This window comes from Sinohyriopsis cumingii, chromosome 6, assembly GCF_028554795.1.
Source record: "Sinohyriopsis cumingii isolate HCF-2022 chromosome 6, ASM2855479v2, whole genome shotgun sequence".
NCBI lineage: Eukaryota > Metazoa > Mollusca > Bivalvia > Unionida > Unionidae > Sinohyriopsis > Sinohyriopsis cumingii.
In genome coordinates this window covers 3,413,156-3,430,669 of record NC_142966.1, presented here as the reverse complement: position 1 = coordinate 3,430,669, position 17,514 = coordinate 3,413,156, and the positions used below count along the sequence as shown (strand labels likewise).

The window sequence follows — 17,514 nt, the reverse complement described above, 5'->3', positions numbered from 1 at the left end:
GTATCAAGTGACATCCTTACAATGCGTCGAGTCAAATCCTTACTCTTACTATGCATCAAGTGACATGCTCACTATGTATCAAGTGACATCCTTACCATGTATCAAGTGACATCCTTACTATTTGTCATGTGACATCCTATGTATCAAGTGACATCTTTACTATGCGTTGAATGACATCCTTACTATGTATCAAGTGACATCCTTACAATGTGTCGAATCACATTCTTACTCTTACTATGTATGAAGTGATGTCCTTACTATCTGTCATGTGACATCCTATGTATCAAGTGACATTCTTACTATGTATCAAGTGACATCCTTACAATGAGTCGAGTCACATCCTTACTCTTACTATTCATCAAGTGACATGCTCACTATGCATCAAGTGATACCTGTACTATGTATCAAGTGACATTCTTACTAATGCATCAAATGACATGACATATCAAATGACATCCTATGTATCGAGTAACATCCTTACTATACATCAAGTGGCAACCTTATTATGTGTCAAGTGACATCCTAAGTATGCATCAAGTGACATCCTTACCATGTATCAAGTGACACCTTTTACTATTTGTCAAGTGACATCCTTACTATGCATCGTTACATCCTAACTATGCATCAAGTGACATCCTTACTACGCATCAAGTGACATTCCTGCTATTTATCAAGTGACATCCTTACTATTGCATCAAGTGACATCATTACTATGCATCAAGTGACATCCTTACTATGCATCAAGTGACATCCTTACTATGCATCAAGTGACATCCTTACCATACATCAAGTGTCAACTTTACCATTGCTTCAAGTGATGCCCTTACTACGTGTCAAGTTGCATCCTAACTATGCATCAAGTGATGTCCTTACTATGCATCAAGTGCCATCCTTACTATGCATCAAGTGACATCCTTACTATTGCATCAAGTGACATTGTTACTATGCATCAAGTGATATTCTTACTATTGCATCCAGTGACATCCTTAATATTGCTTCATATCCTTACTATGCATCAACTGACATTCTTACTGTGTGTGTCAAGAGATATCCTTACTATTGCATAAAGTGATGTCATTACTATTGCATCAAGTGATATCCTTACTATGCATCAAGCACCATCCTTACTATGCATCAAGTGCCATCCATACTATGCATCAAGTGACATCCTTACTATGCATCAAGTGACATTGTTACTATGCATCAAGTGACATTCTTACTATTGCATCCAGTGACATCCTTAATATTGCTTCATATCCTTACTATGCATCAAATGACATCCTTACTATTGCTTCAGGTGATGTCCTTACTATGTGGGTCAAGAGATATCCTTACTATTGCATCAAGTGACATCATTACTATTGCATCAAGTGATATCCTTACTATGCATCCAGTGCCATCCTTACTATGCATCAAGTGCCATCCATACAATGCATCAAGTACCATCCATACTATGCATCCAGTGCCATCCTTACTACTGCATCAAGTGATATCCTTACTATGCATCAAGTGCCATCCTTACTACTGTATCAAGTGATATTCTTACTATTGCATCCAGTGACATCCTTAATATTGCTTCATATCCTTACTATGCATCAACTGACATCCTTACTATTGCTTCAGGTGACATCCTTACTATGTGTGTCAAGAGATATCCTTACTATTGCATCAAGTAACATCATTACTATTGCATCAAGTGAATTCCTTAATATGCATCAAATGTCATCCTTACTACTGCATCAAGTTATATCCTTACTATGCATCAAGTGCCATCCTTACTATTGCATCAAGTGCCATCCTTACTATGCATCAAGTGCCATCCTTACTATTGCATCAAGTGCCATCCTTACTATGCATCAAGTGTCATCCTTACTATGCATCAAGTGACATCCTTACTATGCATCAAGTGACATCCTTACTATTGCATCAAGTGACACTGTCACTATGCATCAAGTGATATCCTTACTACGCATCAAGTGCCATCCATACTATGCATCAAGTGCCATCCTTACTATGCATCAAGTGCCATCCTTACTATGCATCAAGTGTCATCCATACTATGCATCAAGTGCCATCCTTACTATGCATCAAGTGACATCCTTACTATTGCATCAAGTGCCATCCTTACTATGCATCAAGTGCCATCCATACTATGCATCAAGTGCCATCCTTACTATGCATCAAGTGACATCCTTACTATGCATCAAGTGATATCCTTACAATTGCTTCAAGTGAAGTCCTTACTATGCATCAAGTGCCATCTTACTATGCATTAAGTGACATCCTTACTATTGCATCAAGTGACAGTTACTATGCATCAAGTGATATCCTTACTATGCATCATCAAGTGCCATCCATACTATGCATCAAGTGACATCCTTACTATGCATCAAGTGACATCCTTACTATGCATCAAGTGACATCCTTACTATGCATCAAGTGCCATCCATACTATGCATCAAGTGCCATCCATACTATGCATCAAGTGCCATCCTTACTATGCATCAAGTGACATCCTTACTATGCATCAAGTGATATCCTTACAATTGCTTCAAGTGAAGTCCTTACTATGCGTGTCAAGTGGCAGCCTTACTATGTGTCAAAATGTTACCACTTAACATCGTTTTTCAGCACACAATATACCATACAGTGCCCATTATAACTGCTACTGGCAAGCTTTCTCCCAAACCCACATGGGCTGAGCCCATGACCTGAACCCATGTGGACCTAGGTCAGATGGCAGTGATTGGCTACCTGCCACCCCACCCTCGTGTTAAGTGGAATATTGGTTATGTGTCAAGTGGACTAATATATATGTGTTAGTGGCATACTTAAGAATCCAGTGGAAACTTGGTATTGTGTAAAGTGGCATACTGGCTATGTATCATGTGGCATACTGTTTACAAGTGGAATACTAGCTATGTGTCAAGTGGCATACTATGTTTCAAGTAGCATCCTGGTTATCTGTCCAGTGTAAAAAATCTGTGTCACATGACAACTGGCTGTGTGTCCAGTGGAATTCTGGTTAGGTGTCAGGTGGAACACTAGCTATGTGTAAGGTGTCATATTTACTATGTGTCAATTGGCATACATGTTATGTGTCAAGTGGAATACCAGCTATATGTAAAGCTGCATAATTGCTATGTGTCAAGTGGCATACAGGTTTTGTGACACATGGAATACCAGCTATGTGTAAAGTTTCATACTTTATGCATGTCACAGGGCAAACTACTAACCTGCTCATCCACAAAGTAGCTGATACATCCATGCTCTACAACACACCAGCGCCGCAAAAAATCTGAAAGATCAAGCCATGAGTCATATGTGAGAACATGAAAACAGAATAAAAACCAGAAAAATCTCAGAAATTACTTGAAAGATACATCAAAGTGAAATCTATACCATCATATCAACTTCAAGATTACATTCTGGGACCTTTGTAGTCACATGCCCTGGCTGGTATTGATCATTTGACAATATTAACTATTTAAACAACTAAAGATGTTCCCGGACCAATTCCATTCATATGATGTGAAAATTTCATATCTGAAAAGACTTCTTTATGAAGTACAATATGATCGTGGATCATTACCTTTCATATTAGGCCCCGTTTTGTACAAATAACCCTGGTGACTAATTTTCATTCTTGCCAGCCTGGCCTGAAAAAAAAAGAAATGGATGTTATTTTGTTTCTTATGTTAATATCAGATATAGTTCATAGTGTGGTAAACAAAACATGATATTTTAAAGAGAAAAAGAAAAATTTATTTTTACTATATACCAAACTTGCTCCAGTAGGTTAAAAGATTAAACTCACTCCTTTTGGCACAATATGCTCACCCCGCCCCCTTTTCATAAATTTACCTCTCTTTCATGGGCTATTTACATAAATATACATGACTTAAGAAATCGACAGCATTGGGTTGACCTAACCTGTTCACATAAATATACACGACTTAAGAAATTGGCAACATTGGGTTGACCGAACCTGTTCACATAAATATATACGGCTTAAGGAATTGGCAACATTGGGTTGACCTAATCTGTTCACATAAACATACAGGACATAAGAAATTGGCAGCAATGGGTTGACCTAACCTGTTGTAGTAAATTACATTTTTATTGCTTTATAAACTATCTGTTCTATATGAAAACAATGCAAGTCAGCAATTCATCAATCAGCTTTGTCATCATTGTCAAGGAAGTAAGGGGAAATAACTTGAAAGACATGAATGGCATCTGGTCAAATTTCTTTACCAAAACTTAATTCCATGTATGAAAGGTAAGTAAGTTTCCCTTTATTTCTTCCTTCTTACAAAATACTCATTTTTGTTGCTGCAAATGCAACTTTTGTAGTCACACACAATCAAGGGTCGCATGGTATGATCAGAAATCTTATATTTTCACTCATGAAAATACAAGGATATATTTTTCACGTGAAGATATGGGAAGGACAAAAATATGAAAAATATTTTGCCAATAAGTCTCTATATTTCACTACTATAAACTGCCACAATGCAGACTTCATAGCAATATGACTGAAAAAGTGTTAAAGCTATGTTAAAAATCCAAATCACACACACAAACACACTCTATATTTCATAATTTAAGTATATAATAAAACACTGTATTGATATTTGCTGAAACAATAGAATCAGTTGGAATCCAGGAGAAGATTCAAGTTTTTCTCTCACCTCCTTCTATTTCTAAGTGCTGTGAACTGAAACCATATGAGATATTTTTAATTAGTTGGGTTTTTTTAAAACAATATTTTCTTATATGTTTAAATTAACAAACATGTTCAGAAGATAAGCGCTGTACAAAAACAACTTTTGTTACTATTGACCAAGAACACAATGTCATGACAGATAGGTGGGTTGGTGGTTCTTTCCGGGGTTTTCCCGGGTTCTTCCTCCACCATTAATACTGGCCGCCATGTATAGCCTATCGTGTGCTGAAAAATGGCGTTAAACCCTACAACAACAACAACAACAACATGACTGATAGATTAATTACTCATTTCATGTGCTGTCAAGTTATCTCCATATTCCATGAGGTTAAAAATCATAATTACATTTTATTTTAATTTTCATATGAACAAGCCCTTACGTTTAAAACTTTGGACAAAATGAAATGGCACTCATTCAAAGTAATCTTCAGGTAAATCCCACAAACCAGGCTGGATAAAAATCCCACAAGCCAGACTGAATAAAAATCCCACAAGCCAGACTGAATAAAAATACCACATACCAGGCTAGATAAAACTACAAACAAGTAAGGCTGGATAAAAATCCCACAAGCCAGGCTAAATAAAAATCCAAGTCAAGCTGGATGAAAATCCCACAACCCAGACTAGATTGGATAAAAATCCCACAAGCCAGGCTAAATAAAAATCCCACAAGCCAGGCTGAATAAAAAATCCCATAAGCCAGACAGAATAAAATTCCATTCATACCTTTTTGTGCTATCATGGGCACAAATTTTCATTGAAGAAATTTAAAAAAAACAGTGTCATAAAACTTGGTTGTTGGAACACAACTAAATACAAAGTATTGTCAAAATTCACTAGCATATGTGTTGGAGTTTAAGTCTTCATCATTTTTCATCTTGGACCAACTTCATGTTGTAACAAGTCCATTAGTGCACATTCCAGACAAGTCCCTCGGTGCACATTATAGATAAGGCCCTCAGTGCACATTCCAGACAAGTCCCTCGGTGCACATTCCAGACAAGTCCCTTGGTGCACATTCCAGACAAGTCCCTTCAGTGCACATTCCAGACAAGTCCCTTGGTGCACATTCCAGACAAGTCCCTCAGTGCACATTCCAAACAAGTCCCTCAGTGCACATTCCAAACAAGTCCCTCAGTGCACATTCCAGACAAGTCCCTCAGTGCACATTCCAGGCAAGTCCTTTTAATGTAGGACCAACTAGATACTGCATTAGGTGTCTTAATAAAAACCCTAAGTCAACACAACTGTCTGTTTAAGAGCAACAGGCACAAGATTTCAAGATGAACAATGAAGCCGCCATGATGTCAGAAACCAGATTTGGCAACATTTTCTTACAGAACCTACTACATACTGTAGAAAGTGTATAATGAAATCCCCATGTCAATACAGCCATCCTTTCAGGAGGAATAGATTTACATTTACAAGATTATTCAAGATAGCCACTGTCGTACCAACATTAAGGGTCAAATTGCTAAATTTTCACTCCCCATCAGTTGAGTATAGGTAGAGGTGTTGTAGTGAAAACCCAGTGTTATTATGACCATAAATTCAATGTTATTATGACCATGAATTCAATGTTATTATGACCATGAACCCAGTGTTATTATGACCATGAACTCAGTGTTATTATGACCATCAACCCAAAGTTATTATGACCATGGACCCAATGTTATTGTGACCATGAACCTAATGTTATTATGACCATGAACTCAATGTTATTATGACCATGAATTCAATGTTATTATGACCATGAACCCAGTGTTATTATGACCATGAACTCAGTGTTATTATGACCATCAACCCAAAGTTATTATGACCATGGACCCAATGTTATTGTGACCATGAACCTAATGTTATTATGACCATGAATTCAATGTTATTATGACCATGAACTCAATGTTATTATGACCATGAACCCAATGCTATTATGACCATGAACCCAATGTTATTATGACCATGAATTCAATGTTATTATGACCATGAATTCAATGTTATTATGACCATGAACCCAATGTTATTATGATCATGAACCCAATGTTATTATGATCATGAACCCAATGTTATTATGACCATGAACCCAATGTTATTATGACCATGAACCCAATGTTATTATGACCATGAACCCAATGAACCCAATGTTATTATGACCATGAACCCAATGCTATTTTGACCATGAATTCAATGTTATTATTACCATGAACCCAATGTTATTATGACCATGAACCCAATGTTATTATGGTCATGAATTCAATGTTATTATGACCATGAACCCAATGTTATTACGACCATGAATTTAACATCATTATGACCATGAATTCAATGTTATAATGACCATGAACCCAATGTTATTATGACCATGAACCCATGAATTCAATGCTATTATGATCATGAACTCAATGTTATTATGACCATGAACCCAATGCTATTATGACCATCAACCCAATGTTATTATGACCATGAATTCAATGTTATTATAACCATGAATTCAATGTTATTATTACCATGAATTCAATGCTATTATGACCATGAACCCAATGCTATTATGACCATGAATTCAATGATATTATGACCATGAACCCAATGTTATTATGATCATGAACCCAATGCTATTATGACCATGAACCCAATGTTATTATGACCATGAATTCAATGCTATTATGACCATGAACCCAATTCAAGACCATGCAGTCACAACAAGATTTTCATGATAGCCACCATGGTGGCCATGTTGCAGATCAGAACTGCAACTTTTAAGTAAGGACCAATTAAATTATGAGAAGCGTTTCAGTGAAAACCTGATGTCAATTAAATTATGACAAGTGTATCAGTGAAAACCTGATGTCAATTAAATTATGACAAGTGTTTCAGTAAAAACCTGGTGTCAATTAAATTATGACAAGTGATTCAGTGAAAACCTGATGACAATTAAACCATCCATTTGAAAGAAACAGTAAAAACAAGATTCACAAGATAGTCACTGTGGCAGCCATGTTGGGGGTCAGATAAACATTTTTCTATTAGGACAAGCAATTTATCACAAAAAGTGTTTTGTCAAACCAAACCCAACATCAATATCACAATCTATTCAGGAAATGTAGTGTTGACAAGATTTTAGAATGGCCACCATAGTGGCCATATTGGAGGCCAGATAGGCATTATTTATACTGATTCCCTATCATTAGTAATATCATAGTAAAATACTATGCTGATATAACCAGCCATTCTTCTGAAGTAGGTGGCCCTGACTGGCCGAGTGGTCTAAAGCACTCACTGTTACGGATCACTGCCATCTCATCTCTGTCTGCATGAGTTCGAGTCTCGGGCTCAGCCAATGTGGGTATGTGAGAAAGCTTGCCTTTAGCTTCTGGTGGGTCGGTGGTTATTTCTGTTTTATTTCCTGGTTCTTCCTCCAAAACTGATACTGGCCACCATATATAGCCTATCTTGTGCTGAAAAATGGCATTAAACCCTACAATAACTACAAGAGCAACAACATACTGTAAGATGTATTTACTGATAAACCAAATGTCATTATGACAACCAATTTAAGACAAGTCACAGTAACAAGATTTTCAAGCTGGTAACCATGTTTTAGATTCAATCAGTTCTATCTTAAATTGGAACCAATTATGTATCATAAGAAGTGTTTTACCCTTGTATATTTATGAATAATGACAAACATTTTCCATATAAAAACATACCATACAACACAGACAATGCACACAAAGGAAGCAATGCACAATGAAAACTTGGGACAAAATGCTTAAAATGTTTTGCATACTATAAATAGAAAAAGAAATTTCTTTATGCATGTTAGTGAAATATGTAAATATCCTGCTTATCAACAATTTTGAGGATGATGCATGAAATTATCTGTTCTAAGATTTTTTAACTCAAAAATGGTTGATACCAATAAAACATGAAGCAGATATCAATGTTACTAAAAATAGCTCAGTGTGTTCTACAGCAATGATACTAGCAATACCTCAGTGTGCTCTACAGCAATGATACTAAAACTACCTCAATGCACTCTACAGCAATGATACTAAGAATACCTCAGTGTGCTCTACAGCAATGATACTAGCAATACCTCAGTGTGCTCTACAGCAATGATACTAAATCTACCTCAATGTACTCTACAGCAATCATACTATGAATACCTCAGTGTGATCTACAGCAATAATACTACAAATACCTCAATGTGCTCTACAGCAATGATACTAATAATACCTCGGTGTGCTCTACAGCAATGATACTAATAATACCTCAGTGTGCTCTACAGCAATGATACTAAAAATACCTAAAAGTACTCTACTGCAATAATACTGCAAATACCTCAGTGTGCTCTACAGCAATGATACTAGCAATACCTCAGTGTGCTCTACAGCAATGTTACTAAAACTACCTCAATGCACTCTACAGCAATGATACTATGAATACCTCAGTGTGCTCTACAGCAATGATACTACAAATACCTCAGTGTGCTCTACAGCAATGATACTAGCAATACCTCAGTGTGCTCTACAGCAATGATACTAAAACTACCTCAATGCACTCTACAGCAATGATACTATGAATACCTCAGTGTGCTCTACAGCAATGATACTAGCAATACCTCAGTGTGCTCTACAGCAATGATACTAAAACTACCTCAATGTACTCTACAGCAATCATACTATGAATACCTCAGTGTGATCTACAGCAATAATACTACAAAATACCTCAGTGTGCTCTACAGCAATGATACTAATAATACCTCAGTGTGCTCTACAGCAATGATACTAAAAATACCTAAAAGTACTCTACTGCAATAATACTACAAATACCTCAGTGTGCTCTACAGCAATGATACTAGCAATACCTCAGTGTGCTCTACAGCAATGATACTAAAACTACCTCAATGCACTCTACAGCAATGATACTATGAATACCTCAGTGTGCTCTACAGCAATGATACTAGCAATACCTCAGTGTGCTCTACAGCAATGATACTAAAACTACCTCAATGCACTCTACAGCAATGATACTATGAATACCTCAGTGTGTTCTACAGCAATGATACTAGCAATACCTCAGTGTGCTCTACAGCAATGATACTAAAACTACCTCAATGTACTCTACAGCAATGATACTATGAATACCTCAGTGTGATCTACAGCAATAATACTACAAATACCTCAGTGTGCTCTACAGCAATGATACTAGCAATACCTCAGTGTGCTCTACATCAATGATACTAAAACTACCTCAATGCACTCTACAGCAATGATACTATGAATACCTCAGTGTGATCTACAGCAATAATACTACAAATACCTCAGTGTGCTCTACAGCAATGATACTAATAATACCTCAGTGTGCTCTACAGCAATGATACTAGCAATACCTCAGTGTGCTCTACATCAATGATACTAAAACTACCTCAATGCACTCTACAGCAATGATACTATGAATACCTCAGTGTGATCTACAGCAATAATACTACAAATACCTCAGTGTGCTCTACAGCAATGATACTAATAATACCTCAGTGTGCTCTACAGCAATGATACTAAAAATACCTAAAAGTACTCTACTGCAATAATACTGCAAATACCTCAGTGTGCTCTACAGCAATGATACTAGCAATATCTCAGTGTGCTCTACAGCAATGTTACTAAAACTACCTCAATGCACTCTACAGCAATGATACTATGAACACCTCAGTGTGCTCTACAGCAATGATACTACAAATACCTCAGTGTGCTCTACAGCAATGATACTAGCAATACCTCAGTGTGCTCTACAGCAATGATACTAAAACTACCTCAATGCACTCTACAGCAATGATACTAAGAATACCTCAGTGTGCTCTACAGCAATGATACTAGCAATACCTCAGTGTGCTCTACAGCAATGATACTAAAACTACCTCAATGTACTCTACAGCAATCATACTATGAATACCTCAGTGTGATCTACAGCAATAATACTACAAATACCTCAATGTGCTCTACAGCAATGATACTAATAATACCTCGGTGTGCTCTACAGCAATGATACTAATAATACCTCAGTGTGCTCTACAGCAATGATACTAAAAATACCTAAAAGTACTCTACTGCAATAATACTGCAAATACCTCAGTGTGCTCTACAGCAATGATACTAGCAATACCTCAGAGTGCTCTACAGCAATGTTACTAAAACTACCTCAATGCACTCTACAGTAATGATACTATTAATACCTCAGTGTGCTCTACAGCAATGATACTACAAATACCTCAGTGTGCTCTACAGCAATGATACTAGCAATACCTCAGTGTGCTCTACAGCAATGATACTAAAACTACCTCAATGCACTCTACAGCAATGATACTATGAATACCTCAGTGTGCTCTACAGCAATGATACTAGCAATACCTCAGTGTGCTCTACAGCAATGATACTAAAACTACCTCAATGTATTCTACAGCAATCATACTATGAATACCTCAGTGTGATCTACAGCAATAATACTACAAAATACCTCAGTGTGCTCTACAGCAATGATACTAATAATACCTCAGTGTGCTCTACAGCAATGATACTAAAAATACCTAAAAGTACTCTACTGCAATAATACTACAAATACCTCAGTGTGCTCTACAGCAATGATACTAGCAATACCTCAGTGTGCTCTACAGCAATGATATTAAAACTACCTCAATGCACTCTACAGCAATGATACTATGAATACCTCAGTGTGTTCTACAGCAATGATACTACAAATACCTCAGTGTGCTCTACAGCAATGATAATAGCAATACCTCAGTGTGCTCTACAGCAATGATACTAAAACTACCTCAATGCACTCTACAGCAATGATACTATGAATACATCAGTGTGCTCTACAGCAATGATACTAGCAATACCTCAGTGTGCTCTACAGCAATGATACTAAAACTACCTCAATGTACTCTACAGCAATCATACTATGAATACCTCAGTGTGATCTACAGCAATAATACTACAAAATACCTCAGTGTGCTCTACAGCAATGATACTAATAATACCTCAGTGTGCTCTACAGCAATGATACTAAAAATACCTAAAAGTACTCTACTGCAATAATACTACAAATACCTCAGTGTGCTCTACAGCAATGATACTAGCAATACCTCAGTGTGCTCTACAGCAATGATATTAAAACTACCTCAATGCACTCTACAGCAATGATACTATGAATACCTCAGTGTGCTCTACAGCAATGATACTACAAATACCTCAGTGTGCTCTACAGCAATGATAATAGCAATACCTCAGTGTGCTCTACAGCAATGATACTAAAACTACCTCAATGCACTCTATAGCAATGATACTATGAATACATCAGTGTGCTCTACAGCAATGATACTAGCAATACCTCAGTGTGCTCTACAGCAATGATACTAAAACTACCTCAATGTACTCTACAGCAATCATACTATGAATACCTCAGTGTGATCTACAGCAATAATACTACAAATACCTCAGTGTGCTCTACAGCAATGATACTAATAATACCTCAGTGTGCTCTACAGCAATGATACTAAAAATACCTAAAAGTACTCTACTGCAATGATACTAATAATACCTCAGTGTGCTCTACAGCAATGATACTAGCAATACCTGTGTGCTCTACAGCAATGATACTAAAACTACCTCAATGTGCTCTACTGCAATGATACTAAAAATACGTCAATGTGCTCTACAGCAATAATACTGCAAATACCTCAGTGTGCTCTACAGCAATGATACTAGCAATACCTCAGTGTGCTCTACAGCAATGTTACTAAAACTACCTCAATGCACTCTACAGCAATGATACTAGCAATACCTCAGTGTGCTCTACAGCAATGATACTAAAACTACCTCAATGCACTCTACAGCAATGATACTATGAATACCTCAGTGTGCTCTACAGCAATGATACTAGCAATACCTCAGTGTGCTCTACAGCAATGATACTAAAACTACCTCAATGTACTCTACAGCAATCATACTATGAATACCTCAGTGTGATCTACAGCAATAATACTACAAAATACCTCAGTGTGCTCTACAGCAATGATACTAATAATACCTCAGTGTGCTCTACAGCAATGATACTAAAAATACCTAAAAGTACTCTACTGCAATAATACTACAAATACCTCAGTGTGCTCTACAGCAATGATACTAGCAATACCTCAGTGTGCTCTACAGCAATGATACTAAAACTACCTCAATGCACTCTACAGCAATGATACTATGAATACCTCAGTGTGCTCTACAGCAATGATACTAGCAATACCTCAGTGTGCTCTACAGCAATGATACTAAAACTACCTCAATGCACTCTACAGCAATGATACTATGAATACCTCAGTGTGTTCTACAGCAATGATACTAGCAATACCTCAGTGTGCTCTACAGCAATGATACTAAAACTACCTCAATGTACTCTACAGCAATGATACTATGAATACCTCAGTGTGATCTACAGCAATAATACTACAAATACCTCAGTGTGCTCTACAGCAATGATACTAGCAATACCTCAGTGTGCTCTACATCAATGATACTAAAACTACCTCAATGCACTCTACAGCAATGATACTATGAATACCTCAGTGTGATCTACAGCAATAATACTACAAATACCTCAGTGTGCTCTACAGCAATGATACTAATAATACCTCAGTGTGCTCTACAGCAATGATACTAGCAATACCTCAGTGTGCTCTACATCAATGATACTAAAACTACCTCAATGCACTCTACAGCAATGATACTATGAATACCTCAGTGTGATCTACAGCAATAATACTACAAATACCTCAGTGTGCTCTACAGCAATGATACTAATAATACCTCAGTGTGCTCTACAGCAATGATACTAAAAATACCTAAAAGTACTCTACTGCAATAATACTGCAAATACCTCAGTGTGCTCTACAGCAATGATACTAGCAATATCTCAGTGTGCTCTACAGCAATGTTACTAAAACTACCTCAATGCACTCTACAGCAATGATACTATGAACACCTCAGTGTGCTCTACAGCAATGATACTACAAATACCTCAGTGTGCTCTACAGCAATGATACTAGCAATACCTCAGTGTGCTCTACAGCAATGATACTAAAACTACCTCAATGCACTCTACAGCAATGATACTAAGAATACCTCAGTGTGCTCTACAGCAATGATACTAGCAATACCTCAGTGTGCTCTACAGCAATGATACTAAAACTACCTCAATGTACTCTACAGCAATCATACTATGAATACCTCAGTGTGATCTACAGCAATAATACTACAAATACCTCAATGTGCTCTACAGCAATGATACTAATAATACCTCGGTGTGCTCTACAGCAATGATACTAATAATACCTCAGTGTGCTCTACAGCAATGATACTAAAAATACCTAAAAGTACTCTACTGCAATAATACTGCAAATACCTCAGTGTGCTCTACAGCAATGATACTAGCAATACCTCAGAGTGCTCTACAGCAATGTTACTAAAACTACCTCAATGCACTCTACAGTAATGATACTATTAATACCTCAGTGTGCTCTACAGCAATGATACTACAAATACCTCAGTGTGCTCTACAGCAATGATACTAGCAATACCTCAGTGTGCTCTACAGCAATGATACTAAAACTACCTCAATGCACTCTACAGCAATGATACTATGAATACCTCAGTGTGCTCTACAGCAATGATACTAGCAATACCTCAGTGTGCTCTACAGCAATGATACTAAAACTACCTCAATGTATTCTACAGCAATCATACTATGAATACCTCAGTGTGATCTACAGCAATAATACTACAAAATACCTCAGTGTGCTCTACAGCAATGATACTAATAATACCTCAGTGTGCTCTACAGCAATGATACTAAAAATACCTAAAAGTACTCTACTGCAATAATACTACAAATACCTCAGTGTGCTCTACAGCAATGATACTAGCAATACCTCAGTGTGCTCTACAGCAATGATATTAAAACTACCTCAATGCACTCTACAGCAATGATACTATGAATACCTCAGTGTGTTCTACAGCAATGATACTACAAATACCTCAGTGTGCTCTACAGCAATGATAATAGCAATACCTCAGTGTGCTCTACAGCAATGATACTAAAACTACCTCAATGCACTCTACAGCAATGATACTATGAATACATCAGTGTGCTCTACAGCAATGATACTAGCAATACCTCAGTGTGCTCTACAGCAATGATACTAAAACTACCTCAATGTACTCTACAGCAATCATACTATGAATACCTCAGTGTGATCTACAGCAATAATACTACAAAATACCTCAGTGTGCTCTACAGCAATGATACTAATAATACCTCAGTGTGCTCTACAGCAATGATACTAAAAATACCTAAAAGTACTCTACTGCAATAATACTACAAATACCTCAGTGTGCTCTACAGCAATGATACTAGCAATACCTCAGTGTGCTCTACAGCAATGATATTAAAACTACCTCAATGCACTCTACAGCAATGATACTATGAATACCTCAGTGTGCTCTACAGCAATGATACTACAAATACCTCAGTGTGCTCTACAGCAATGATAATAGCAATACCTCAGTGTGCTCTACAGCAATGATACTAAAACTACCTCAATGCACTCTATAGCAATGATACTATGAATACATCAGTGTGCTCTACAGCAATGATACTAGCAATACCTCAGTGTGCTCTACAGCAATGATACTAAAACTACCTCAATGTACTCTACAGCAATCATACTATGAATACCTCAGTGTGATCTACAGCAATAATACTACAAATACCTCAGTGTGCTCTACAGCAATGATACTAATAATACCTCAGTGTGCTCTACAGCAATGATACTAAAAATACCTAAAAGTACTCTACTGCAATGATACTAATAATACCTCAGTGTGCTCTACAGCAATGATACTAGCAATACCTGTGTGCTCTACAGCAATGATACTAAAACTACCTCAATGTGCTCTACTGCAATGATACTAAAAATACGTCAATGTGCTCTACAGCAATAATACTACAAATACCTCAGTGTGCTCTACAGCAATGATACTAATAATACCTCAGTGTGCTCTACAGCAATGATACTAAAAATACCTAGAAGTACTCTACTGCAATGATACTAAAAATACCTCAGTGTACTCTACAGCAATGATACTGGCAATACCTCAGTGTGCTCTACAGCAATGATACTAGCAATACCTGTGTGCTCTACAGCAATAATACTACAAATACCTCAGTGTGTTTTACAGCAATGATACTGACAATACCTCAGTGTGCTCTACAGCAATGATACTGACAATACCTCAGTGTGCTCTACAGCAATGATACTAGCAATACCTGTGTGCTCTACAGCAATAATACTACAAATACCTCAGTGTGTTTTACAGCAATGATACTGACAATACCTCAGTGTGCTCTACAGCAATAATACTACAAATACCTCAGTGTGCTCTACAGCAATGATACTGACAATACCTCAGTGTGCTCTACTGCAACATATAAGGAATAATGATGTTCAATGACAAAAGACAATTATAGCCAATCCTTGCCTGAATTCACAGCCACTGATTAATGTCATGGAACTTACAGTAATAACGCCTGAATTCACAGTGGCTGCCACTGATTAATGTCAAGAACTTACAGTAATAACGCCTGAATTCACAGTGGCTGCCACTGATTAATGTCAAGAACTTAACAGTAATAACGCCTGAATTCACAGCCATTGATTAATGTCATAGAACTTACAGTAATAACGCCTGAATTCACAGTGGCTGCCACTGATTAATGTCAAGAACTTACAGTAATAGCGCCTGAATTCACAGCCACTGATTAATGTCATAGAACTTACAGTGATAATGCCTGAATTCACAGCCATTGATTAATGTCATAGAACTTACAGTGATAATGCCTGAATTCACAGCCATTGATTAATGTCATAGAACTTACAGTAATAACGCCTGAATTCACAGCCATTGATTAATGTCATAGAACTTACAGTAATAACGCCTGAATTCACAGTGGCTGCCACTGATTAATGTCAAGAACTTACAGTAATAACGCCTGAATTCACAGCCACTGATTAATGTCATAGAACTTAGTGATAATGCCTGAATTCACAGCCATTGATTAATGTCATAGAACTTACAGTGATAATGCCTGAATTCACAGCCATTGATTAATGTCATAGAACTTACAGTGATAATGCCTGAATTCACAGCCATTGATTAATGTCATAGAACTTACAGTGATAATGCCTGAATTCACAGCCATTGATTAATGTCATAGAACTTACAGTGATAATGCCTGAATTCACAGCCATTGATTAATGTCATAGAACTTACAGTGATAATGCCTGAATTCACAGCCACTGATTAATGTCATAGAACTTACAGTGATAATGCCTGAATTCACAGCCATTGATTAATGTCATAGAACTTACAGTGATAATGCCTGAATTCACAGCCATTGATTAATGTCATGGAACTTACAGAAATAACACCTGAATTCACAGCCATTGATTAATGTCATAGAACTTACAGTAATAACGCCTGAATTCACAGCCACTGATTAATGTCACAGAACTTACAGAAATAATGCCTGAATTTACAGCAATTGATTAAACGTCATGTAAGCGCCTTTTGATGTATATGCTCCATTCTCATGGAAGTGCCTTTTGACGCCTGCCGTAAAAATCAGCCATTTTGAGCTGGTTTTCAGAGTGCGACCTTCAGGGAAACCCACTATTAGAT

The 17,514-nt window shown here is 37.1% G+C and overlaps 1 protein-coding gene across 8 annotated transcripts in view; it reads right to left on the bottom strand.

Annotated features, from left to right (window-relative positions):
* LOC149796283 (arf-GAP with Rho-GAP domain, ANK repeat and PH domain-containing protein 1-like) overlaps nucleotides 1–17,514 on the bottom strand; it is a 300,819-nt gene that overhangs the window by 124,950 nt on the left and 158,355 nt on the right. For all 8 annotated transcript variants that reach the window (XM_089960924.1, XM_089960927.1, XM_089960925.1 and 5 more), the window contains 2 exons: nucleotides 3,593–3,659; nucleotides 3,237–3,298 (listed from right to left, as the gene is read on the bottom strand). In XM_089960924.1, coding sequence (XP_089817050.1) covers nucleotides 3,237–3,298; nucleotides 3,593–3,659 — 129 coding nt within the window. The remainder of the gene's footprint in view (nucleotides 1–3,236; nucleotides 3,299–3,592; nucleotides 3,660–17,514) is intronic.